We start from the raw sequence: 26,271 nt of genomic DNA on the forward strand, positions 1-26,271 counted from the left end.
ATTGAGGCTTTGTCCCATCCTCATTGGCATGCTGCAATGGAAGAGGAAATGATGGCCCTTGACACTAATGGTACTTGGGAGTTGATGTCCTTGCCCCAGAAAAGCGGGCTATTGGATGCAAATGGGTGTTTGTTGTGAAAGTAAATCCTGATGGATCTGTTGCTCGCCTCAAGGCCCGTTTAGTGGCCAAAGGTTATGCACAAACTTATGGAGTTGACTATTCTGATACATTTTTCCTAGTTGCCAAGCTCGCATCTGTTCGATTGTTTATTTCCTTGGCAGCTACACATGATTGGCCTTTGCATCAACGGATATTAAAAATGCTTTTCTTCATGGTGATCTTCAGGAGGAGGTTTATATTAAGCAACCACCTGGTTTTGTTACTCAGGGGGAGTCAAGCAAGGTTTGTAGACTTCGAAAATCCCTTTCTGGCTTGAAACAGAGTCCTCGAGCATGGTTTGGCAAGTTTAGTGAGGTGGTCTAACAGTTTGGAATGAAGATGAGTAAGTGTGATCACTCAGTGTTTTATAAAAATTCTGATAGTGGAGTAATTCTGCTTGTAGTATATGTGGATATCGTTATCACAGGAAGTGACATTGCTGACATCACATCCCTAAAAGAATTTCTCAAAACACAGTTTCATACAAAGAATTTGGGTTCATTGAAATATTTCTTGGGAATCGAAGTTATGCGGTGTAAGAAAGACATCTTCTTGTCTCAAAGAAAATATGTTCTTGATTTGTTAGCAGAAACAGGAAAATTGGGAGCTAAGCCTTGTAGTGCCCCAATGACCCCTAACCTTCAACTTATCACAGAAGACAGTGAGCCATTTGCAGATCCTGAAAGGTATAGAAGATTAGTTGGCAAGCTGAATTATTTGACGGTGACTCGTCCTGATATTGCATATTCAGTGAGTGTGGTAAGTCAGTTTATGTCCTCTCCTATTGTTGTCCAGTGGGATGCTTTGGGATAGATTATTTGTTACCTTAAAGGGGCCCCAGGGCGAGGGCTATTCTATGGTAACCATGGGAACTGAAATATTGAATGCTTTTCTGATGTTGATTAGGCAGGCTTGAAGGTTGATAGGAGGTCAACTACTGGGTATTGGATTTTTGTGGGAGGCAATTTGATATCATGGAAAAGTAAGAAGCAAAATGTGATCTTTCGTTCTAATGCTAAATCTAAATATCGAGCCATGGCACAAGCTGTTTGTGAAGTCTTGTGGGTACGTCAACTATTAGAAGAAGTTGGATTCACAAATTCGGTGTCTGCTAAGTTGTGGTGTGATAATCAAGCAGCTATCCACATTGCCTCTAATCCAGTATTTCACGAGAGGACTAAACACATCGAAATTGATTGTCATTTTGTTCATGAAAAGGTCCAACAAAAGATAATATCAACAGGAAATATCCGAACTGGAGAACAATTAGGAGATATCTTAACTAAAGCTCTAAATGAAACTCAAGTTGATTATATATATAACAAGTTGGGCATGATTAACATTTATGCTCCAAATTGAGGGAGAGTGTTATAGAAAGTAAATATGTTAATATAGGAAGTAAATATTGATAGATGGGTTAATTACTTAATCTTAGGGATTGTATTATAGACTTGATTTTCCTTTCTGTTTAGATACTGCCTCTCATGTATAAATAGGTTGTAATCTTTATTGTGATATAACAACAAATATTATCCTTCTACAAATATCAACAGAAGCGTATCAACTATCAAGCTCATTAGAACAAGCAAACATGCTCCCTAGGAGTACTTTAGAAAGTAAATGTTGGAACCCCATAATTATAGGAAGGCCAGATTATTAGGGATTAATTGTGTAATTTTCCTATTATAATTAGTGGCCCAAATTTAACAATTAGTTTCTAGTATATCTAGTTTCTTGTATATAAATAGGGACTACATATAGAATTCTTATTATCAATAAATACACTGAAATTCTCTCAAAATATCTATTTCATCAATAAAAATAACAGAAGAAATAAGGATATAACGAAAACGACTTATTTTGAGTTCTGACTTACCATAGACCACTGACAACATGATATATCAAGGGTTATAAATATATATATATATGTGTGCATATGCAACCCAAACTATGCTTTCATAACTCCAATGTCAATTAATTAGATAACAGGTTCTAATAATGAAAGCAGATCAAATATAAAATTAACATATTCTGCACAAACAAAAAAATAAAAATGAATTAATGCAATTGTAATGGGAAGAGATGCCAACGGCAAGAATACCAGGATAACATACACATAAACAACTAAAACTGTGAATTAAGCATCTTTATTTAATTTAAAATCAATGAAGATGGGAAAGATTGCCAGACAATGTAGAATGATAATATTTGTTGTTGTATTTCACAATAGAGATTACAACTTATTTATACATGAGAGACAGTATCTAAACAGCAAGGAAAATCAAGTCCATGATTATACAATCCTAAGATTAAGCAATTGATCCATCTATCAATATTTACTTTCTATATTAACGTATTTACTTCCTATAATCCATAACACTTCCCCTCAAGTTGGAACATAAATGTTAAACATGCCCAACTTGCTATATATATAATCAATTTCAGCCATAAGAATAACCAACCCAAAACAATCAAAATAAACAAAGGATTAGAAGAACAGAACCCGTGAACAGTAACTCGTGAATAGTAGCCGTGAACAATACCCGATTAACAGTGCCCGATGTGTCCAAACGTTACCTTTAATGGGTAACCCAAATGAACAGAGCCCTAAGTCTCCAAATGTTACCCTTTATGGGTAAACCGATGAACAGAACCCTAAGTCTCTAAATGTTACCCTTTATAGGTAACCCAAATAAACAGAGTCCTAAGTCTCCAAATATTACCCTTTATGGATAACATGATGAACAGAGGCCTAAGTCTCTAAATGTTACCCTTTATGGTAATCCAAAATGAACAGAGTCCTAAGTCTCCAAATATTGGACGGAATCCACAAGCTAGCAGGTGGACGTCACACTCTCCCCTGCTAAATTTGCGACGTCCTCGTCGCAACTGAATTGAATACAATTGCTAAACCAAGACCGGACCCTCGGGTATTGTGGTTCGCTAGTACCTTGGGTGGCTCCACCTCGTCTCACACGGGTAGCCCTTTCCTCGCAGGTCCACTAGCTCCGCACAATTTATCTGACTCAAAGTGGCTCTGATACCATATAGAAAGATAATATTTGTTGTTGTATTTCACAATAGAGATTACAACTTATTTATACATGATAGACAGTATCTAAACAGGAAGGAAAATCAAGTTCATGATTATACAATTCTAAGATTAAACAACTGATCCATCTATTAATATTTACTTTCTATATTAACCTATTTAATTCCTATAACCTATAACAGACAATAATAAGATTACCAAGGATTGATAAAAGTGAAGTTCCCTTATGTAGTGATATTGATTAACAATATTTTCCGGATGGAAATCAAATTTTATTGAGCCTAATAGCTCTCCTTTAAGGGAATAAAATAAAGAAAACTAAACTGTCATCGCTTGATAGTTAAATGTTCTCCTCATGAGACTTGAGCAAGGGCAGTGGAGAAAGGAGTTCAAAGGATTCCCTTAAGCAGCTCATCAGATTTTCAATAGTGCATAGAGGGAAAGAAAGAGGTCTCAAACCGTAAGCAATTAGTAAAAACATAAATTTTCTTTCATACCTGAGAGTCAACTTTAAAGAAAAATATTTCATTCCAGTTGACCAATTCGACTTCAGAGGAAGAGTTAGATATGCTTCCACTTGTCCGTGCACTTTGTTGATGAAATACTGGTTCACTGTCCAGAACTTGGTTTGGAGTAAGACGGATTGCTACAGTGTAGAAATTGGAACTCAACCCACCGACTCCGGGCAACTACATTACAATTATAAAAGATATCACTGAAATTAGCAATAACATCTCAAACACAAGGATATGACTTCGTTGCTATTTCTTCGCAACCATTTAAATGAACCTAGCTATAAAGACAGAATTTGGACAGGCTAGAAATGTAAATTGTCATAAGATTACCCATACCTGTGCATCCAGTATAACAACAGTCACCATTTTTCTAACTTTTGAGCAAAGTTTTCCATTTAAGTGAGAGTCCAACATATTTTTTGAAACAGGAACTTTCACAGGCTTCATATCCCCAGATGGCATTCTTATTATATTGGCTGGTCCCCTGATTTCAGTTGCCCTAATAAAAATGTCCTGACCAAGATTGTTTTGTGGGATAATATAATAATTTCTCTTCTGATGAACGTCGATTACAGAGTTTGCCCCATAAGTTGGAGAAAATTCTTCCTGTTTGAACAAAGAGATTGTTAGTTGACATGAACTTATCAAACTAACAAATGCAAAATTTCATAAAGATAGAGCACCATGGTGAGAGAGAAAAAAGAAGCGCAGAAGTTTACTCTTTTTTTGTAATATTCGTGGACATTACTAAGAATATTCCAGCTTGCATATGCTTGAATAATCATATTAACATTGGATACAGTAATATTTAAGTTCAAGTCCCTTGTTGAGGTCAAGCGTAGCTGTGAAGCTGCCCCTGGGGCATTGAGATCATATTGGTATCTGAAGAACAATTGAAATAAAATTAGAATTGCACATTTACATGCACATCTCAAATTCACACCCAGCCATACCAATCCCACTCAAATAAAAAATTAAAGAAATAATAAATAATAAAAATGTCGGGCTCCAATACTCTAAAATTAATAATGTTGGACTCCAATGTTGTAGGCCAACTTGGAGGATTAGGCTTAGGCCTTTAATAGCTTTCTGGTGTTTCCTTGCCACTCTTGAATAACAATGTTCTATAAACGCATATTTGACCTTTTGCTATTGACTCCTGGCTGTCTCACATTCTATTAATCCCTCCAATTAATGAATTTAGTTATAGAATAAAATTTGTAACAGCCATTAAGACGGAACTATTAAGATGCAATTGGAACCATAGCTATACTACAAATGAAGGTAATGGAATCCTAACATTTAAAAATCTATAGCTAATATAGTGAAGAATTTTGAGAGAAATTTTTTATTCTATTCTAATTGTTTTGATCTTTACAAGATTTGAGTATTTATACACAAAGAATCGACCTAAATTAGGAAATTTACAATAAGAATAAAATCTCTATAATCAACCCTTATAATCAAGCCTAATTAGAATTTCAAAAATATAATCCTCCTAATTAGGAACATTTTATGTTGGTCAACACTCTCCCTCAAGTTGGTGCATAAATATCACACATACCTAATTTGCAAACCAAGGTGTAATAGGTCTTGTTGCTGAACCCTTTGGTAAATATATCATCTAGCTGTTCATGGAAAATCATATGATCTAATCGCAAGACACTATTTATTAACTTCTCTAGAATTTCAAAAATGTAATCCTCCTAATTAGGAACATTCTATGTTGGTCAACACTCTCCATCAAGTTGGTGCATAAATATCACATATGCCTAATTTGCAAACCAAGGTGTGATAGGTCTTGTTGCTGAGCCCTTTGGTAAACATATCATCTAGCTTTTCATGGAAAATCATATGATCTAATCTCAAGACACCATTTATTAATTTCTCTTTAATGAAGTATAGATCAATTTCTATATACTTCGGTCAGTTATGTTGAATAGGATTGTGAGGTATATTGATGGCTTGTACTGAGTTTGTCCCTTTCCAACAGCTTCAATTCCTTCAACAATCTCTGCAACCACAGGAGTTTACAAACACCTTGTGCCATCGCTCTATATTCTGTCTCAGCACTTGATCGAACAACAACACTTGATCGAGCAACAACACTTTGCTTTTAGTTTCTCCAAATGGCAAGGTTTCCTCTTAGAAGTGTGCAGTAACCACTAGTCGACCTCTTATCATCAAGGGATCCATCCCAATCTACATCTCTGAATGCATGTATGTGGAGATAATCGTGTTTAGAGAATAGGAGAATTTTTCTACGAGCTGACTTCAAGCATCGCAAACTTCGAAAAACAGCTTGCATGTGAGAATCATGAGGATCATTCATAAACTGACTAAGATGATTACGAATGCTATGTTTGGTCGAATATGTGAAAGATAAATCAATCTGTTTACCAGCCTCTGATATCTGCCAATAACTACTGATTCACCAATCCCTGCTTGTAACTCGTGATTGCTTTTAATGGGAGTTTCTACTGATTTGTAGCCTAACATACTAGTTTCTTTTAAAAGATCCAGAATGTATTTTCTCTGCGAAATAAAGATTCCTTTTTTGATCTGACAACCTCAATTCTCAAGAAATATTGAAGTTTTTTTAAATCTTTAATTTCGAACTCTTGAGCCAAAAAGCTCTTTCAGTTGAGTCATCTCCTGTCGTTACTATGTCATCAACATAGACTATGAGAAGAGTAATTTTACTCTTGTAATGTTTGGTTGACATCTCGATTTGTTCCTAAAGAATTTTGAAAAAATTTAGAGTATTCTTGTATTTCACTCTTAATTTTTACAATTGGTTTACATAACTATTTATACACAAAGAATTATATCTAAATAGGAAATAAATAATCAAATAATAATTACAGAGATAATTAAGGATCCTAATAAAATCAAATCATATCCCTAGAATTAGCTAGGATTAACAAATAAGTCAACACCCCCCTCAAATTGGTGCAAAGATGTCGCACATGCCCAACTTGCAAATCAGATTATGTTAGATCTTGTTGTTGAGCCCTTTAGTAAACACATCCGCAAATGGCCCAATAGAAGTCACATGAACTAGACTCAAGACACCATCTGTTAATTTTTCTTTAATGAAGTGCCGATCAATTTCAATGTGTTTTGTCCGGTCATATTGGACTGGATTTTGTGCTATACTTATAACAGCTTTATTGTCACAATACAAAGTTATCTTGTCTCTCTCGGGCAACCTCAACTCCTTCAATAACTTCTGCAACCATAAAAGTTCATACATACCTTGGGCTATTGCTCTGTATTCTGCTTCAGCACTTGACCGAGCAACAACACTTTGTTTTTTGCTCCTGTGACAAGGTTCCCTCCCACAACTGTACAGTAACCAGAGGTGGATTTCCTGTCATTGAGAGATCATGCCCAATCTGTATCTATAAAAGCTTCAACTCAGAGGTGACTATATTTGGAGTAAAGAAGCCCTTTCCCTGGTGCAGACTTTAGGTATCTCAAAATGCGAAGTACAGCCTGCATATGAGTCTGGCAAGGGTCATGCATGAATTGGCTGACTAAGCTAACAGTGTAGGCTATATCCAGTCGAGTGTGTGAGAGATAAATCAACCTTCCTACCAATCTCTGGTATCTTCCAATATTCACAGGCTCACCAGTTCCTGCTTCCAATTTGTGATTACTTTCAATAGGAGATTCTACTGGTTTACATTCCATCATACCAGTTTCTTCCAAAAGATTCAGAATGTACTTTTTTTGGGAGATGAAAATTCCTTTTTTTTGATCTAGCCACCTCGATACCTAGGAAATATTGCAATTTTCCTAGATCTTTGATTTCAAATTTCTGAGCCAACGACCTCTTTAGTCGAGCCATTTCCTCTTTAGCAATCACCTGTAACTACTATATCATTAACATACATAATAAGAAGGGTGATTTTACCTTTGTGATGTTTGATAAACAGAGTGTGATCAGCATTACTTTGTTGGTAAACAAAGGACATCATGGCTTTGCTAAACCTGTCAAACCAAGTTCTGAGAGATTGTTTTAGCCCATACAAAGCCTTTTTTAATCTGCACACCTTCCCTTGTGTCTTCTCATCAGCGAACCCAGGAGGAATTTTCATGAACAATTCTTCCTCTAAATCTCCATGAAGGAAAGCATTCTTCACATGAAACTGTTGCAAGTCCTAGTCCAAGTTGGTTGCGCAAGACAACAGAACTCTGATTGAGTTCATTTTTGCAACCGAAGCAAATGTCTCTTGGAAATTCACTACATAGGTTTGGGTGAATCCTTTAGCAACCAATCTTAAACCGTTCAATTGTGCCATCAGCTTTGTGTTTCAATGTAAACACCCATTTACAGCCAATGAGTTTCTTTTCAGGTGGGAGAGTGACAAGCTCCTAGATCTCATTTTTAGCCAATGCTTTCATCTCTCCAATCATTGCTTCCTTCTATTTAGGATCTGCAAGAACTTTCTTCCAATCCTGTGAAATAGACACAGAGGAAATAGACAAGGCAAAAGCTCTATAAGAAGGAGACAAGGATTCATAAGAAATAAAGTTAGAAATAAAGTGTTTAGTACAAGATTTGACCCCTTTTCTGTGTGCAATAGGTTTATCTAAGTAATTGAAGCATTCAAGAGTTGTGGGTAACTCACCAAAAGAAGATTTTTTACTGGGTAACTCACCAGAAGAAGATTCTTGACTGGGTAACTCACAGAAGAAGATTCTTAACTCTGAGTAGACACCATAATGGCTTCTTTTGCTTTGTCTCTCTTCGAATACCTTCTCAAATCTGGCTTGTCCAAACGACCAATTCTCTCTTCCTGATTGGACATCTCCCTCTGTCTACTAGAACTCAAACTCTCTAGTTGAACCATATCATTCAGAATCACAGAATTCAGAATCATCTCTTCTTGCTCATTATTCTCCCCCTAAAGAGGTGAGTGGGTGGTACTGAAGTAGGGTTTAGTTTCTCGGAAGGTAACATCCATACTGACTATGTATTTCCTAGAAGGAGGGTGATAACACTTGTATCCCTTCTGTGTCGGAGAATACCCAACAAACACACATCTAAGGGCCTTGTTCCCTGCCGTCCTAATATGGACAAAGCAAACACACCCAAATACTTTTGATGGAACAACGTATGAATTCTTTCCTTGTAGAATCCCCAAAAGACTCATAAAGTCAAGGGTCTTGAGAGGCATTCTATTGATAAGATAACCAAATACAAGGATTGCATCTCCCCAATATGCTTTGGGTAGATTCATGGTGAACATAAGAGATCAAGCTACCTCCAATAGATGTCTATTTTTCCTCTTAGCAATGCCATTTTGAGCACTAGTATAAGGACAACTAGTCTGGTGTACTATCCCATTACTCTCCAAATAAGCAGAAAAATTACTATCCATGTATTCTTTTCCATTGTCAGTTCTCAAAATTTTTACCTTAGTATCAAATTGAGTACAAATCATCTTATGAAAGGATTGAAAACAAGAAAAGACATCACTTTTAGCTTTAATCAAATAGACCCAAGTCATTCGAGTGCAACAATCAATAAAGGTGATAAACCATCGATTACAAGATAAGGAGACAGTTTGAGTAGGCCCCCAAACATCAGAATGAATAGTCGCAAAAGGAATTTGACTTTTATTATGACTCAAAGGATAGGATGTTCTAGTGTGTTTAGCATACTCACAAACATCACAAAATAGAGAACCAAACTGAGTCCTAGCAAACAAATTAGGATAAAGTTTTTTTAAGACAAAAAAATGATGGATGCCCTAACCGCCTGTGCCACTGTATTATTTTCTGATTAACATCCTTATTTTCTCCAAAACAGGCTTGAGATATTGAAGAACTCGGATCACCTTTTAACATGTATAAGCCATCATGCAGCCTACCATTGCCAATCTTCTTCCCTGTGCTAAGATCCAGAATAACACAATGATCAGGAAAGAATTCAATTTTACAGTTAAGGGCATTGGTGATAGCACTGACAGATAAAAGGTTGACAGGAAAGTGAAGAACATGGAGGACAAATGATAATTTAATGTTGGAAGTGCAAATAACAGAACCTATTCTGAATATGGGAGTAAAAAAACTATCAGCAATTCTGACACCATCTTTGGTTAGAGAAAGAAAATAATTGAGAAAGCCTTTAGAAGAGCCTGTCATGTGTCTATTCGCACCAAAATCGATAATCCATGGAATATTATTAAGAGACGAAACATTATCTTCTGCCATCGAGACCCTTTCACCTGTTGCCATGGCAATGATTCGTGAAAGAATAGGAGGAATCCAAGGTTGTACACACAAGAGAGCCCAATCGATTCACCAAAAGACCGGGTAGCAACACGGGAAGGTCGGAAAGATGTCAAAATTGTCGCTGGAGTGATCGGAGCAGCGAAGCACGTTGGGCAATGGATCATGTGTCGGGAAGTGATGGGTTACGCGCAGGGAAAGGGAGGCACCGTGAGCCTCACGCACTAGTTTTTTCCAATGTCGGAGCTGGGCAATCGGCCGACGACAGTCCGGCGATTCTCCTAGTGTCGGCGGTGAGACTAGAGTATCAAAAAAGGTAGATCTAGGGTTTCAAAACCCTAAAGAGGAAAAATTGAATTTGAACCCTAAAATCAGGAAAAGCCTCTAATACCATGAAGAATTTTGGAAAAATTTAGAGTATTCTTGTATTTCACTCTTAATTTTGGTTTACATGACTATTTATACACAAAGAATTATATCTAAACAGAAAGCAAATAATCAAATAAAAATTACAGAGATAATTAAGGATTCTAATAAAATCAAATTATATCCCTAGAATCAGCTAGGATCAGCAAATAAGTCTAACTGTTCCAAAAAGAGTCCGAAGTGAATTCAAACTTAGATTCTCTTTCAACATAAATAAGCTACTGCGCAGTTTTGGTGAGAGTAATAACAGATAAAAGTTTAACAAGGAAACGAGAAACATGAAGAATAGAGGATAGCTTGATATTTTGAGTACAAATAATAGAATCGGTTACAGAGATAGGAGTAGAAAAAGCATCTGCGATTCTAACATTATCTTTTTGTAGACATGGAAGATAATTAAAGAAGCCTTCAAAGGAGCCGTCATGTGTCTATTTGCACTAGAAACAATAATACATAGAGCAGAAATTATAAAAGATCCTTACATTACCCATACAAGTGACAGCCATTTCAAGAAAAAACCATCCTTTTTCTGTCAAAAACGGTGGAAAAATTATTGTTACTTGAAGAATTTTGGGAGGAATTTTTTATTCTATTCCAATTGAATTGATCTTTACAAGGTTTGAGTATTTATACACAAAGAATCAACCTAAAGTAGGAATATTTACAATAAGAATAAAATCCCTTAACTCAAGCCTAATTAGGATCCCAAAGATTTAAATCCTCCTAATTAGGAACCTTCTATGTTGGTCAACATTTCCCCTTAAGTTGGTACATAGATATCACACATATCCAACTTGCAAACCAAGGTATGATAGGTTTTGTTGTTGAGCCCTTTGGTAAACACATCAGCTAACTGTTCATCGGAAGTCACATGATCTAACGTCAAAACACCATTTATTAACTTCTCTTTAATGAAGTGTCGATCAATATCTATGTGCTTCATTTGGTCATGTTGAACCGGATTGCGAGCTATACTGATGGCAACTTTGTTTTCACAGTACAATAGGAGTTTGTCCCTCTCCAATAGTTTCAATTCTTCCAACTATCTCTGCAACCATAGGAGTTCACAAAGCCATCGCTCTATATTCCGCTTCAGCACTTGATCGAGCAACACCACTTTCCTTTTTGCTTCTCCACGTGACAAGGTTTCCTCCCACAAGTATACAGTACCCACTAATCGACCTTCTATCATTAAGGGATCCAACCCAATCTGCATTTATGAATGAATGTATGTGAAAATGACTATGTTGAGAGAATAGAAGACCTTTTCCAGAAACAGACTTCAAGTATCGCAAAATGCGAAAAACAGTTTGCTTGTGAGGCTCACGAGGATCATGTATAAACTGACTAAACTGACTGCATATGCTGTCTGGTCGAGTATGTGAAGCCAGTCTGCCTACCAACCTCTGATATTTACCCGTATCTACTGATTCACCAATCCCTGCTTGTAGCTTGTTATTGCTCTTAATGGGAGTTTCTGCTAGTTTGCAACTTAACATACCAATTTCTTCTAAAAGATCAATATATTTTCTCTGAGAAATAAAGATTCCCTGCTTTGACCTGGCAACCTCGATTCCCAAGAAAGATCTTTAATTTCGAACTCCTAAGCCAAAAGCTTTTTCAACCTAGTCATCTCTTCAGTGTCATCCACTGTCATTACTATGTTATCAACATAGACGGTAAGAAAAGTAATTTTACTCTGGTGATGTCTGATAAATAGGATATGGTCAGCATTGGTCTGTTGATAGCCAAAGGAAATCATATCTCTACTGAATCGATCAAACCAAGCTCTTGGTGACGGCTTCAACCTATATAAAGCCTTCTTTAGCCTGCACGCCTTTCCTTGTGTTTTCTCCTCAGCAAATCCAAGAGAGATTTTCATATACACTTCCTCCTTTAAGTCTCTATGGAGGAATGCATTTTTCACATCAAATTGTTGTAGATCCTAGTCAAGGTTGCCGGTGCAAGATAGTAATACTATGATTAAGTTCATTTTGGCAACAGGAGCAAATATCTCTTGGTAATCCACTCCATAGGTTTGCATGTATCCCCTGGCCACTAATCCAGCCTTGTATCTTTCAATTGATCCATCTGCTTTGTGTTTCACAGTGAACACACATTTGCAGCCAATAAGTTTCTCCCCAGGTGGGAGTAACAAGCTCGCATGTCTCATTTTTGGCTAGTGCTTTTATCTCTTTAATCATTGCTCCCTTCCATTTAGGATCTGAAAGAGCTTCCTTCCAATCTTGTGGAATAGACACAGAGGAAATAGATAAGGTAAAGGCTCTATAAGATGGAGACAAAGAATCATAAAAGAGAAAGTTAGAAATAGAGTGCTTTGTGCAAGATCTAACTCCTTTTCTTTGAGCAATTGGTTTATTTAAATCATCAAAGGGCTCAAGGTTTAGGAATGACTCACCAGATGGAGAAGAGGAAGATTCATGACACCGAGTAGGCTGCACAATGACTTTTTCTGCTTCTGTTTTGTCTCTTCTTGAGTATCTATTTAAATCTGATTTATTCAAACGCCTAATTGGGTCACTAATAGTCCCCCGTATAATAGTCTCCTGATCACAAATAGTCTCCCTCTGTATAGTAGTCTCCTCTAGTGTAAAACGTTTTAGAGTTATAGGACTAGAAATCATCTCTTCTCCCTCATTGTCCTTCCTCTAAAGAGTTGATGGAGTAGTACTGAAGTAAAGTTTAATCTCTCTAAATGTAATATCCATACTGAAAAAATATTTTCTAGATGAAAAGTGGTAACACGTGTAACCCTTTCGTATAGGAGAGTACCCAACAAACACACATTTAATAGCCCTCGGATCGAGCTTCCCACCTGTCCTAATATGAATAAAACACGTGCATCCAAAGACCTTTGGTGAAATAATATAAGCATTTTTCCCTTGTAGCACCTCTAAAGGGCTTTTAAAGATAAAAGCTTTAAGAGACATTCTATTAATGAGATAAGCTGCGGCTAGGACTGCATCTCCCCAATAGATTTTTAGAAGATTCATGGTGAAAAGAAGAGATCGGGCTACTTCCAATAGGTGTATTTTTTCTTTCAGCAACACCATTTTGGGCACTAATATAAGGACAGTTAGTTTGATGCACTATCCCATTAGACTCCAAATAAGCTGAAAAAGGCCATCCATGTACTCTGTACCATTACCAGTTCTCAAAACTTTTATCTTAGCATCAAATTGAGTACAAATCATCTTGTGAAAAGATTGAAAGCAAGAAATCACATCACTCTTTGCCTTTATCAAATAAACTCAAATCATACAAATGCAACAATCAATAAAAGTAACAAACAAACAATTACTAGATAGTGAGATCGTTTGAGTACCCCAAACATTAGAATGGATCGTCACAAAAGAGATCGTACTCCTATTGTTGCTGGAGGGATAAGAGATTCTTGTATGCTAAGCATACTCACAAGCATCACAAACTAAAGAACTGCATTGAGTCTTGGAAAATAAATTAGGATAAAGTTTCTCTAAAACAAAGAAAGATGGGTGTCCTAACTGTCGATGCTACTGTATGATTTCCTGGTTGACATCCTGATTTCTTCCAGAAAGAGCCTAAGGTGAATTCAAACTTAGATTCCCTTCCAACATATATAAGGCATCGTGCAATCTACCATTGCAAATCCTATTCCCAGTTTGAAGGTCCTGAATAACATAATAGTCAGGAAAAAATGCAACTTTACAGTTAAGTGCTTTGGTAAGAGCACTAACAGATAAAAAATTAATAGGGAAACAAGAAACATGAAGAATAGAGAATAGCTTGATATTTGGAGTACAAATAATAGAGTCTGTTCCAGATGTAGGAGTGGAAAAGCAGCGATTCTGACAGTGTCTTTTTGTAGACATGGAAGATAATTAAAGAAGCCTTCAGAGGAGCCCGTCATATGTCTATTTGCACTATAATCAATAATCCATGAAGCAGAATCAAGAGACAAAACAAAAGCATTATCAGAAGTTCTTACATTACCCACAAAAGTCATTGCCATTTTAAGAAAAAACTATCATTTTTCTGTCAAAAATAGCGAAAAATTATTGTTATTGAAGAAAGAATTACTGCTCACCGGCAAAAAAGGCATGGGTCCAGTAGATCATAGGTGCGACTTGAAGGCGAGTCTACCAGAAAGGATCGCCGTCGAAAAAGACCACTGGAAAATGTCACATGCGCCGGCGCATGGGAAAGATGCAGAATCTTGCGAGGGGGCGTGAGCCTCGCGCGTGGCTTTCCGGCATTGGAACTGGCCGGCTGGCCAGCAACGGTCCGGTGACCCTGTTGGTGGCGATGGTGAGATGAAAAAAAAAGTTCCTAGATAGGGTAGTACCAAAAAGGTAGATCTAGAGTTTTAGAAATCCTAAGAGAAAAATTGAATTTAAACCTTAAAATCAGAACAAAAAAGCTTTGATACCATGAAGAATTTTGAGAAGAATTTTTTATTGCATTCCAATTAAATTAATATTTACAAGGTTTGAGTATTTATACACAAAGAATCAATCAAAATTAAGAATATTTACAATGAGAATAAAATCTCATAATTCAAGCCTAATTAGGATCTCAAAGATTTGAATCCTCCTAATTAAAAACCTTCTATGTTGGTCAATATTACTGAAGAAAGAATTACTGTTCATTGGCGAAAAAGCACAGGTCCAGACAGATCAGAGGCGCAACTTGAAGACATGTCTGTCGAAAAGAATCATTGCCAGAAAAAACATCGAGAAACGTCTCCCACGCCGAAAAAAGGTTAACCAATTCACGGGTTCACATAGGTCAAAGGCGCGACTTGAAGACGAGTCCGCCGTAAAGGATCGCCGTCGAAGAAGACCATCAGAAATGTCACACGCGCCGGCGCGTGGCAAATATGTAGAATCTTGCGATGGTGGTGGCTTCACGCACGTGACCGGACAGCGACAACGGAAATAGGCCGAAAATGGGATGGGCTTTCCTTCGGGACGGATGGTGTCGAACAACTCTCTTGATATAGTCGCCTAGAAGCTTGACCTATTATTAACCCTAACTTTTTTTGTGACAGGTTTGAAACTTATGCTAATTAAGCTGGCATAGCTATAATACCATAAAGAATTTTAGGAGGAATTTTTTATTCTATTCCAATTGCTTTGATCTTTATAAGGTTTGATTATTTATAAACAAAGAATCAACCTAAACTAGAAATATTTATAATAAGAATAAAATTCCTATAATCAAACCTAATTAGAATCCCAAAGATTTGAATTTTCCTAATTGGGAACCTTCTATGTTGGTCAACATATAGTAATTTTACTAGTCCCATTCATGACTAAAGACCAGACAATTACATCATGTCATTTTTGTAGTTCTACGTTGGTTGAAATTAAAATCACTTTATAATAATTCATTGAGAAATATGACAGCTATTCATAATATTAACAAAAATTTATTTCCCATTGTTAAAAAATTTACTTGATAGTATCAAACAAGAAGTTGGAGGGTTCAATAGAATGGAAGTGCCAACTAAGGCCCAATAACAAAACTAATAAGAAAGAATCAAGGGCTTTAATATGGTTTTTCAAACTTTTTCTATTACTTTCTTTAGCAATTATCTAAGCAAAAATAACAATCCCATGCAATAGCAAAACAGGGATTCAGATGTCTGTATCTTGCCATCTTTTCACAAAGCAGCCATATAAAGAAAATCTTATGCCTAAAGCAATAGGTTACCTTAGAAATCCAACAACTGGCTCAACAAGTGGCTCCCATGCTTCATACTTATCATTATATGATCTCGCAGCCAAAGAGAAACTGATAGTAGAATTCAAGTAATCAGTTCTTCCATGCAAATTGAACCCTATTCCACTTAAAGATACATTGAACAATGGAACCATCTGCAAATTTCATTAAACAAATTAACGTCATAATAACAGCAATCTGTAGTTACCTAGTTTCTGAAAAGAGAACATGGTTAAAACTCTAAAATATTGATTGAAGCATTTCAGAGAATATAAACTACTGAAACTTCATGATAATATGTTTCAGAAGGATCAAAACAATCAAAACGCTCAGAGAAAAAAAGACAACAATAGGCTAAAAACATAAGAAAGTGGACCATCTTAGAGGTCTCGGCATGGATTTAAAATCATGGTCATGGTAACCACCATCCCTACGCTTTTTTTTTTTTTCTTGAACGAATAGATGTTTTAAGATACAAGTAAAACTAAGATGCACAACAAAATGATAATCATAAATATATCCAATAAAGATATTAAATTTGTCATTCATAGACATCATTAGCATTAATCAATTTAAAGCTAAAATAAATATGTGGATGGTAAAGAATAATGCTTCATACTAAAATTTTAATTAAAAACAAACAAACAAGCAAACACAGTTTTCTTGAACAACAAGGGGAAAACTAGATACAAAGATAAATAACTCAACTTTTACATGTAGAACTAGAAAGATAGTTGATGATATTAGAGAAGAATTGAAACATCTGTAGAAAACTAGCAGAATTTTGATGGAAATTTGAGAGAGAAAGTGAGACACAACAGCTTAAACTCCCCAGACTAGAAAAGAAGAATGAGGAAGAGTTGTTAGCCCCTAGCTGGCCTTAAAAGATAAGTGAGGTAATGGATCATTACATTACCTAATAGTAAATAACAGCAGTTACCGTTAAATAACAGTCGCTATGATTACAAATTTTCTTTTGCCTTTAAATAACAGGTTTCACAGCGATGGAATGGGCCAAAAACCTATAAATATGGTACAGTTGTTACATAATATAATGGCTGCAGCGAAAAAAAAAAAAAAGAGCCCCAAATTGTAAGGTGACAAAGCAATAAATACTTCAATAATTCATAAGGGACAATCTGGAAAAAGCAAAACATTTAAATGCTACAACTATCATTTGAAACTCAGAACTCAAAGGGATACCTAAACAACACAGAGAAACGCAAGCAAGAGCATTTGAAACCATATCAACTCTAACCCTCACCTCAACTCCATAATGCTCCTTGTTATTTTACAATTCGACAGTGTTCATCATAAGAGACACAAAAGAACATTAAATCAGTTTTCTATGAAATTCTTTACTTCTGAAGTTGAAGTTTAAAGGTGAAACTGCAAAAAACCGTCCATTAAAAATGTAAATTTTACATCCAAGACCAGCAAATATTTGAAGCAAGAGAAAGTATAGAAGACTAAGGTAGACAAACCTAAAATGACCTTTTTTTTTTTTTTGGCTGAGCAGTGTGTTCACCTGCCAGTCATAGGTCAACATGCCTATAACATCAGAATATCCCAATGGTTCCCAACTAAAACGAAAGCCATGAAAAGGTTCATTGGGAGTCAGACAACATATACAAGCAATCAGACACCACTCAGTTCCCTCAGCTAGTAAATGCCAAGGATTTGACACTTTGCTCATTTTTCATAAATTGATGTTACATATATATTAAAGTAAAGATCAGTGCATTTCATGGAAAAAGACGAAGTACTTAGACAACATAGAGAAAACAAAATTATGTTCAGTTGCAACAGAAAAAATAGTACACTGCAACTTATTGAGCAATGCATGAGTCCAGATATCTATCAGACCAAAAAAACAGTCGAAGCATCAGACTTGTGCATCATGCCATCACATCCCCAGTTCCCACAGGTTACAAAAATAGACATTCCCATTTCAACACCCAACCCAACTTCAGGAATGGCACCGACCAGATATTCAAACACTTCACAATATTTTTTATCCAATCCAAAAGAACCCAATTATGATTCTCAAAATCTGAACTTGACCCAAAAATATTAGTTAATCACAAAAGCAAACAAACCAGTTTTAACAGTTCAGTTTTAACTTCATTTTAGGACTTTCTTTTTTTAATTCAGTTTTAAAATAATTCTTTGCAACAGGAAAAATATCCTAAAGCATATATTTGTCTATTTACATTATTCATAGTCTCATGGACCTGAATCTCAAGTTCAGTATGTTATATCAGCAAGCATATATTAATACACAATAGGGAATTTCAAAATGATGAAAACAATTTTAAATAATGCTACAAGAAACCAAACTCTCACCATGCCACCATAATCATCAAAAATGACTGCAGAAAAGGTTCCAATTTTTGCATCAACAACAGTATCATTGGAAACACTTGGTATATTAGTATCAGCCAACTTTAGAGCAAACCGTTTTGGAGGTTTTTTGAAACCATTGCGGACCATGAAGGTCCCCAACTCACTTCCAACTGTCCATACACTAAATGGTTCTGCTGTAAGCTTGGCTTCTGATGTATCCCATACACTTTCCTCCAAGAATTGATCCCCAGCAACCATGTCACTGCGCATGCATCTTAACTTGCTGAAATCATGAAGTTTTGGTGAGCCCTTACATGCAATGCAGCCCAATGAAACAAAGCCTGGGGGGGCTTGGGGCATCCAGAAAGAAATACTCTCCATGCCCCTCTGTTTCTTTATCTGTCCAACGAGTTGATAATCCAGAGGAGCTTTGAAAAACTCTTCATCCCCAGTATCATGAAGGACAATGCAAGTATTGGGAGGCTCATACCTAACTTCCAAAAAAATCAAAGAAAATTAACCTTACCTAGTCTAAAATGGGGAAATTAACATATAAGACAATCATAATAAGTACTACATACCCTTTAACAGCGATATCACCGAAATATACCATCCCCTGAGGGACTATTGGACGCCATATGGAAAATTTCTTCCTTGAGGTTGAAGTCCGGTTCCACCATATCAATTGAAAACTGGCAACAGCTTCAAACCGTCGCGCAGAGTTTACAGATGATGATTTTCCTGATTGAAGTCCATCAACATCTCCTGTAGAGAAAGCTTGTGCATCTGAATTTTTGGATGCTTTTGGAGAAAACTCTTGGAGCCCAAATTTTATATTGCGTAACTCATAAGAACCACCCAGTAAGCCAAGAGTCATTGGATCTGCCGGCAAGAAAGTACCCAAAGAATTTTCCACACGCCAAAAGGCCAAAGCTGATGGATACCTGAAATTTGAAAAGAAAAATAGAAAACAGATAATTCCATCAGTTGAACCAAATAGCACTGTGTGTGCACCTGTTCATATGCATGAGAAGAAGTATAGATCCATGTGTTTGTGCATGCATGTATCTGTGCATGTGCAAAATTAACCCATATAAGAGAATAATTTAGAAAATTTCAGCATACAGGTTGGGAGAGAAGATGGCAATACAATCCCTCAGGGGACAAGGAGAAACTAGAGAAGCCAAGATGCAAAAAACAGAAGACAAAGGTGGTGGTTTTCTTCCTGCAGACACCACACAGCCCAATGCAACATAACCTCTGGGTGCTTCAGGAAACCAAATGGAACAGCTATCATCTCCACTGCTTTGACCATTTGGTAAAGTGACAGAACTGGTTATGCCTTGATTAGAAATTTCCTTAGAAGCTAATAGTGGCCAAATTAGTTTGAAAGATATAGGTCTTTTGACTCTTGCAAAGTTCATATTCACAGCAACGACTCCTTTTGTAGGAGGCTTGTCCCTGCCATGTGCAAAGCAGTTATATGAAAGTAAGGAAATAATACATAGACATAACCTTAAAATAACACTGTTAAAAGTTGTTACGGACAATGGAGTCAAATAGTCTCCAAGAACTGCAAAGCCAGGTGGTGCACGAGGTCTCCAGAAGGCATAGACTTGGTCACTATGTGGATCTGCAAAGCACAATGATAAGGCAATAAATCAACATCACAAATCTTAACGCATGTTCTTGTCCTCTTATCATTGATCCACAAGAGGGAAGAAGCAAGCATAACATACTTCTTATTGTTCCAACTTTATCAAACTCAAAACAGGCTACTGTTTTCTGTTTTGAAGTCATCCTCAGAAATGACAAGATGTCCTCTTCAACTGCTAAAAAAAGTCTCAAAATGCTGAAAGTAAAGTTCATGAATATATTTGTAATAGATAAATGAATCTCTGTCTTCCCAGAAGCATTCAAATAACTCATAGACGTATCAAACGGCTCCAAAATCCTGATTCCATTGCTCTCCATCATCAAACCAAGTGCATTTGCAGTCATTTCAATTATATCACCCCTCAAAACAAGCCTGCTAACACCAAAAGTAAACCAAATGTCATCATTCCATCAATTATATTTTCTCATATTTCCAATAAGAAATCCTTCAATATCTCAAGACATCAAGATTAGAAGTAACAACTGCAAAATATTTGCAAAGAGGGATGCACATTTCTCAATTTTTTCATTCATGATGTATTTTTGCAAGGTGGGACAATAAAAAAGCACCAAATAATAGTTTTTGCTCGTCAAAAAAATATATGTGAAGGAACTTCTGAACTCAGAAAATAATTGAACAACAAATATTGTTTAGTGTATATTAATCAATACGCTAGTGAAGCAATTCAACATGAATTATCGTAGAACCACATCCATAGCAAGAGACATTATAGATTCCCTTATCATGGCAAGAGACATCATAGGTATTATTTGCAGGTTTTTCAAGGCCCAGTTATCCATTATCCCATTGTGTATAGGCACTTTCTGAGTTACATGGGTAACAACCACTATTGCCATTACTTAAAAGCCATTATTTTAACAATGAGTAGCAGTAATGTGCGCTACCTGCAATAATGAAGCTACTACAAATAACATGTAGGAGTATTTTCTTCATTAGTTTTCAGTCTTTGCATGTCCTACCCATTCAAACCTACTGCTTCTATCACATTCTCAAAAAATTTCTCCTCCTTTGTAGAGATCTCTCCCTTTCAAGTTTAAATTATTATAAATATATCAACGGAGGGGGAAGAAGATGGAGATTCTTGGCATTGAGTAGACTACACATTAGTTTTTTCCGCCTTATCTCTCCTAGAATATCTCCTCAAGTCTGGCCTATCTAGAGGTCCCTTTTAGATAACATAGAATTTGTTTTAGATCAGATCAATATTTCACTATATGTATAGATATAAATTGACTTACAACGCTTACTGCAAAAGCAATATCTGGACGATTCATCACCTTAAGATAGTTCAACATTAGTTTCAATTCAAATTCTTGAACAATTTTACTAAACATGCCAAACCATGCACAGAGACATTGTTTCAATTCATACTGTTGACTTATTTCCTAATTCTAAGGATATGATTTGATTTGATTAGGATCTTCAATTATCTCTATAATTATTATTTGATTATTTACTTCCTGTTTCATTATAATTCTTTGTGTATAAATAGTCATGTAAATCATTTGTAAAAATCAAGAGTGAAATACAAGAATACTCTAAAATTCTCCAAAATTCTTCATGGTATCAAAACTTTTTCCTCATTTTAGAGTTTAAATTCAATCTTTCCTCTTTAGGGTTTCAAAACCATAGATGTATCTTTTTGGTACTACCCCATCTAGAAACCTTTTCACCTCTCACCGCAGGCACTAGGAGAATCGTCAAACTGTCGCTGACCTGACCGCCTAGCTCCGACATTGGAAAATCCAGTGCGTGAGGGTCACGCGCCGATCACTCCAGCGCCGATTCCAACTGTCTTTCCGGCCTTCCCGTGCTGCTACCTAGTCTTTTGGTTATTCGATTGGGCTCTCTTGCATGTACAACCTTAGATACCTCCTATTCTTTCACGGTTTATTTATTTTTACCATGGCAGAAGGTAAAAGGGTCATGGTAGAAAGTAAAAGGATCTCAATTCCTAACTGTAATAATACTTCCTTGCAAATTAGTCCTGTAAAACTTGATGAAACCAATTATCTTGCTTGGTTAAGGTCTTATTTGTTATTTATCAAGGCTAGAGGACTACAGGGCTATGTCACTGGTAATAAAAAGCAACCGAATGAGAGTGATCTAGATTTTCCTCAATGGGACTTGGACAATTGTCTTGTTATGACATGGTTACTTAACTCTATGCAACCTCGTATCTCTAAATCCTATTTGTTAATTAATACTGCTACAAAGATATGGAAAGGTTTGTCCTTAACTTATTCCAAGATTGGGAATGATGCCCAAATTTATGATATTTGAAATAAGATCCATGGTACTAAGCAAGGAGAAATGACTATCTCCCAATTTTATTATGAGTTATGTGGCTTATGGCAGGAACATGATTGCTATCAGGACTTCTAGGCAGACTGTACTGGAGATGCAGTCAAATTTCGGAGAATGATTGAAAAGGAGTGTTATAGATTATAGGAAGTAAATATATTAATATAGGAAGTAAATATTGATAGATGGGTTAGTTGCTTAATTTTAGGGATTGTATAATTATAGACTTGATTTTCTTTCCTGTTTAGATACCGTCTTTTATATATAAATAGGTTGTAATCTTTATTATGAAATACATCAAATATTATATTTCTACATGGTATCAGAGCCAGGTTTGTAGAGATTTATTTTCTCTCTCGTCAAGTTTTAAATTTTTGGAGACTCAGGACTCCTGTTCTTTTGTGTTATCCATCTAGGATAATATTTGTCTCTCACCGTTCACCTAGAGAGGATGCCAAAGTCGCCTTGTAGCATCCTTGTCAGATTTGTGGTTCGTTTGCCGTTTGGGTGTTGGGTGAAGACATCTTTTTGATACTATTCATTTGGGTTACCCATAAAGAGTAACTTTTGGAGTAACTTTTGGAGACTTAGGGCTCTGTTTATTTGGATTACCCATAAAAGAGTAACATTTGGAGACTTAGGGCTCTGTTCATTTGGGTTACTCATAAAGGGTAACATTTGGAGACTTAGGGCTCTGTTCATTTGGGTTACTCATAAAGGGTAACATTTGGAGACTTAGGGCTCTGTTCATTTGGGTTACTCATAAAGAATAACATTTGGAGACGTAGCGCTCTGTTCATTTGGGTTACTCATAAAGAGTAACATTTGGATCTGTTCATTTGGGTTACTCATAAAGAGTAACATTTGGAGACTTAGGGCTCTGTTCATTTGGGTTATTCACAAAGGGTAACATTTAGAGACTTAGGGCTCTGTTCATTTGGGTTACTCACGTAGGGCTCTATTCATTTGGGTTACTCATAAAGGGTAACATTTGGAGACTTCAGGCTCTATTCATTTGGGTTACTCATAAAGGGTAACATTTGGAGACTTAGGTCTATATTCATTTGGGTTATCCATAAAGGGTAACACTTGGAGATTTAGGCCTCTGTTCATCAGGTATTGTTCACGGGAATTATTCATCGGGTACTGTTCACGAGTACTGTTCATCGGGGGTACTGTTCACGCATACTGTTCTTCGGGTACTGTTCACGAGTACTGTTCATAGGGTACTGTTCACGAATTCGAAATTCTATTCACTGTAAGGCGTTTTACCAAGCTGAGAAAATATGGTCTCCCGTTCTAGTGCTGAATCTAAATGTCGAGTCATGGCAAAAACCATTTGTGAAGTTTTGTGGGTACGTCAATTATTGGAAGAAGTTGGGTTTACAAATTCAGTGTCTGTTAAGTTGTATGGGACGAGTTGATTATATATGTAACAAGTTGGGCATGATTAACATTTATGCTCCAACTTGAGGGGGAGTGTTATAGATTATAGGAAGTAAATATATTAATATAGGAAGTAAATATTGATAGATGGGTTAGTTGCTTAATTTTAGGGATTGTATAATTATAGACTTGATTTTCTTTCCTGTTTAGATACCGTCTTTTATATATAAATAGGTTGTAATCTTTATTATGAAATACAACATCAAATATTATATTTCTACAAGGAGTGGGTCTATAATTTTCTTGCAAGATTGAATAACGAATATGATCCAATTCGGGTCCTAGTGTTGGGGAAAAGTCATTTTCCTTCTCTAAAAGAGGCCTACGCCTATGTTCAACAAGAGAAAAGTCGTCGACATGCTATGCTCTATACTTGTACCAGTTGAAAGGCTGGCAGCCTCCTAATTTTGAGAAAGATCACCTGCATTATGACTATTATGGGAAATCGAGGCATAAGACTTGGTAGAAGTTACATGGACGTCCCACTAGAACCCGTGGGGGGAAATGAGCTACCTCCAAAATTCAAGCTTGTTGACTTATTTGCTAATCCTAATTGATTCTAGGGATTTGATTTGATTAGGATCCTTAATTATCTCTGTAATTATTATTTGATTATTTGCTTCCTGTTTAGATATGATTCTTTGTGTATAAATAGCCATGTAGACATATTGTACAAATCAAGAGTGAAATACAAGAATACTCAATATTCTTCCAAAAATCTTCATGGTATCAGAGCCTTTTTCCTGATTTTTTGGGTTCAAATTCAATTTTTCCTCTTCAGGGTTTCAAAACCCTAAATTTACTTTTTTGGTACTAACCCATTTAGGAGCTCTTCACTCTCTCACCGTCGGCACCAGAAGAACCGCCGGACTGCCGCCGGCCGATCGACCAGCCCCGACGCCGGAAAAGCTTGCGCGTGAGGCTCACGCGCCACCTCTTCCCGGCACGTGACCCGGCGCTTCCCGGCGCATGACCCATCATCTGCCACTGCTTTGCTGCTCCGATCACTCCGGCGACGATTCCGATCATCTTTCCGGCCTTCCCGTGCTGCTACCCGGTCCTTTTGGTGAATCGATTGGGCTCTCTTGTGTGTACACCCTTGAATACCTCCTATTCTGTCACCGTTTATAAACCTTTACCATGACAGAAGGTAAAAGGGTGTCAATGGCAGAAGGTAAAAGGGTGTCGATAGCAGAAGGTACAAGAATCTCGATTCCTAACTCTGATTCCTCATTCTTTAGTGCCACATCTGACGTTGTAAAATCAGGTAATACTTCATCTCTCCATAATATTCCATGGATTATCGATTCTGGTGCGAATAGACACATGACAGGTTCGTCTAAAGGCCTTCTCAATTATTTTCCTTCCCTAACCAAAGATAGTGTCAAAATTGCTGATGGCTCTTTTACTCCCATATCCGGAACAGGTTCTGTTATTTGCACATCGAATATTAAATTATCATCTGTCCTCCATGTTCCCCACTTTCCTGTCAACCTTTTATCTGTTAGTGCTATCACCAATGCCCTTAATTGTAAAATTGAATTCTTTCCTGATCATTGTGTTATTCAGGATCTTCACACAGGAAAGAGGATTGGCAATGGTAGACTGCATGATGGCTTATATATATTGGAGGGTGATCTAGGTTCTTCGATATCTCAAGCCTGTTTTGGAGAAAATAAAGATGTCAATCAGGAAATAATACAGTGGCACAGACGGTTAGGACATCCATCATTCTTTGCCTTAGAAAAACTTTATCCTAATTTGTTTGCTAGAACTCAGTTTGATTCTCTATTTTGTGATGCTTGTGAGTATGCTAAACACACTAGAACATCCTATCCTTTGAGTCATAATAAAAGTCAAATTCCTTTTGCGACTATTCATTCTGATGTTTGGGGGCCTACTCAAACTGTCTCATTGTCTGGTAATCGATGGTTTGTCACCTTTATTGATTGTTGTACTCGAATGACTTGGGTCTATTTGATTAAAGCTAAAAGTGATGTCTTTTCTTGTTTTCAATCCTTTCATAAGATGGTTTGTACTCAATTTAATACTAAGGTGAAAATTTTGAGAACTGACAATGGAAGAGAATACATGGATAGTAGTTTTTCTGCTTATTTGGAGAATAATGGGATAATACACCAGACTAGTTGTCCTTATACTAGTGCTCAAAATGGCGTTGCTGAGAGGAAAAATAGGCATCTATTGGAGGTAGCTCGATCTCTTATGTTCACCATGAATCTACCCAAAGCATATTGGGGAGATGCAATTCTTGCATCTGCTTATCTTATCAATAGAATGCCTCTCAAGAACCTTGACTTTATGAGTCCTTTGGCGGTTTTACAAGGGAAGAATTCATACGTTGTTCCACCAAAAGTAT

The 26,271-nt window shown here is 36.5% G+C and overlaps 1 protein-coding gene across 2 annotated transcripts in view; it reads right to left on the reverse strand.

The window, feature by feature from the left end:
* The window catches only part of LOC110605481, a 110,989-nt gene that overhangs the window by 15,893 nt on the left and 68,825 nt on the right, over nucleotides 1-26,271 (reverse strand). For both annotated transcript variants that reach the window (XM_021744077.2, XM_043952484.1), the window contains 9 exons: nucleotides 20,206-20,495; nucleotides 20,015-20,099; nucleotides 19,592-19,927; nucleotides 19,048-19,410; nucleotides 18,467-18,956; nucleotides 16,112-16,275; nucleotides 4,447-4,609; nucleotides 4,064-4,333; nucleotides 3,710-3,901 (listed from right to left, as the gene is read on the reverse strand). In XM_021744077.2, coding sequence (XP_021599769.1) covers nucleotides 3,710-3,901; nucleotides 4,064-4,333; nucleotides 4,447-4,609; nucleotides 16,112-16,275; nucleotides 18,467-18,956; nucleotides 19,048-19,410; nucleotides 19,592-19,927; nucleotides 20,015-20,099; nucleotides 20,206-20,495 — 2,353 coding nt within the window. The remainder of the gene's footprint in view (nucleotides 1-3,709; nucleotides 3,902-4,063; nucleotides 4,334-4,446; nucleotides 4,610-16,111; nucleotides 16,276-18,466; nucleotides 18,957-19,047; nucleotides 19,411-19,591; nucleotides 19,928-20,014; nucleotides 20,100-20,205; nucleotides 20,496-26,271) is intronic.

The sequence above is a fragment of the Manihot esculenta genome, chromosome 17 (assembly GCF_001659605.2).
Source record: "Manihot esculenta cultivar AM560-2 chromosome 17, M.esculenta_v8, whole genome shotgun sequence".
NCBI lineage: Eukaryota > Viridiplantae > Streptophyta > Magnoliopsida > Malpighiales > Euphorbiaceae > Manihot > Manihot esculenta.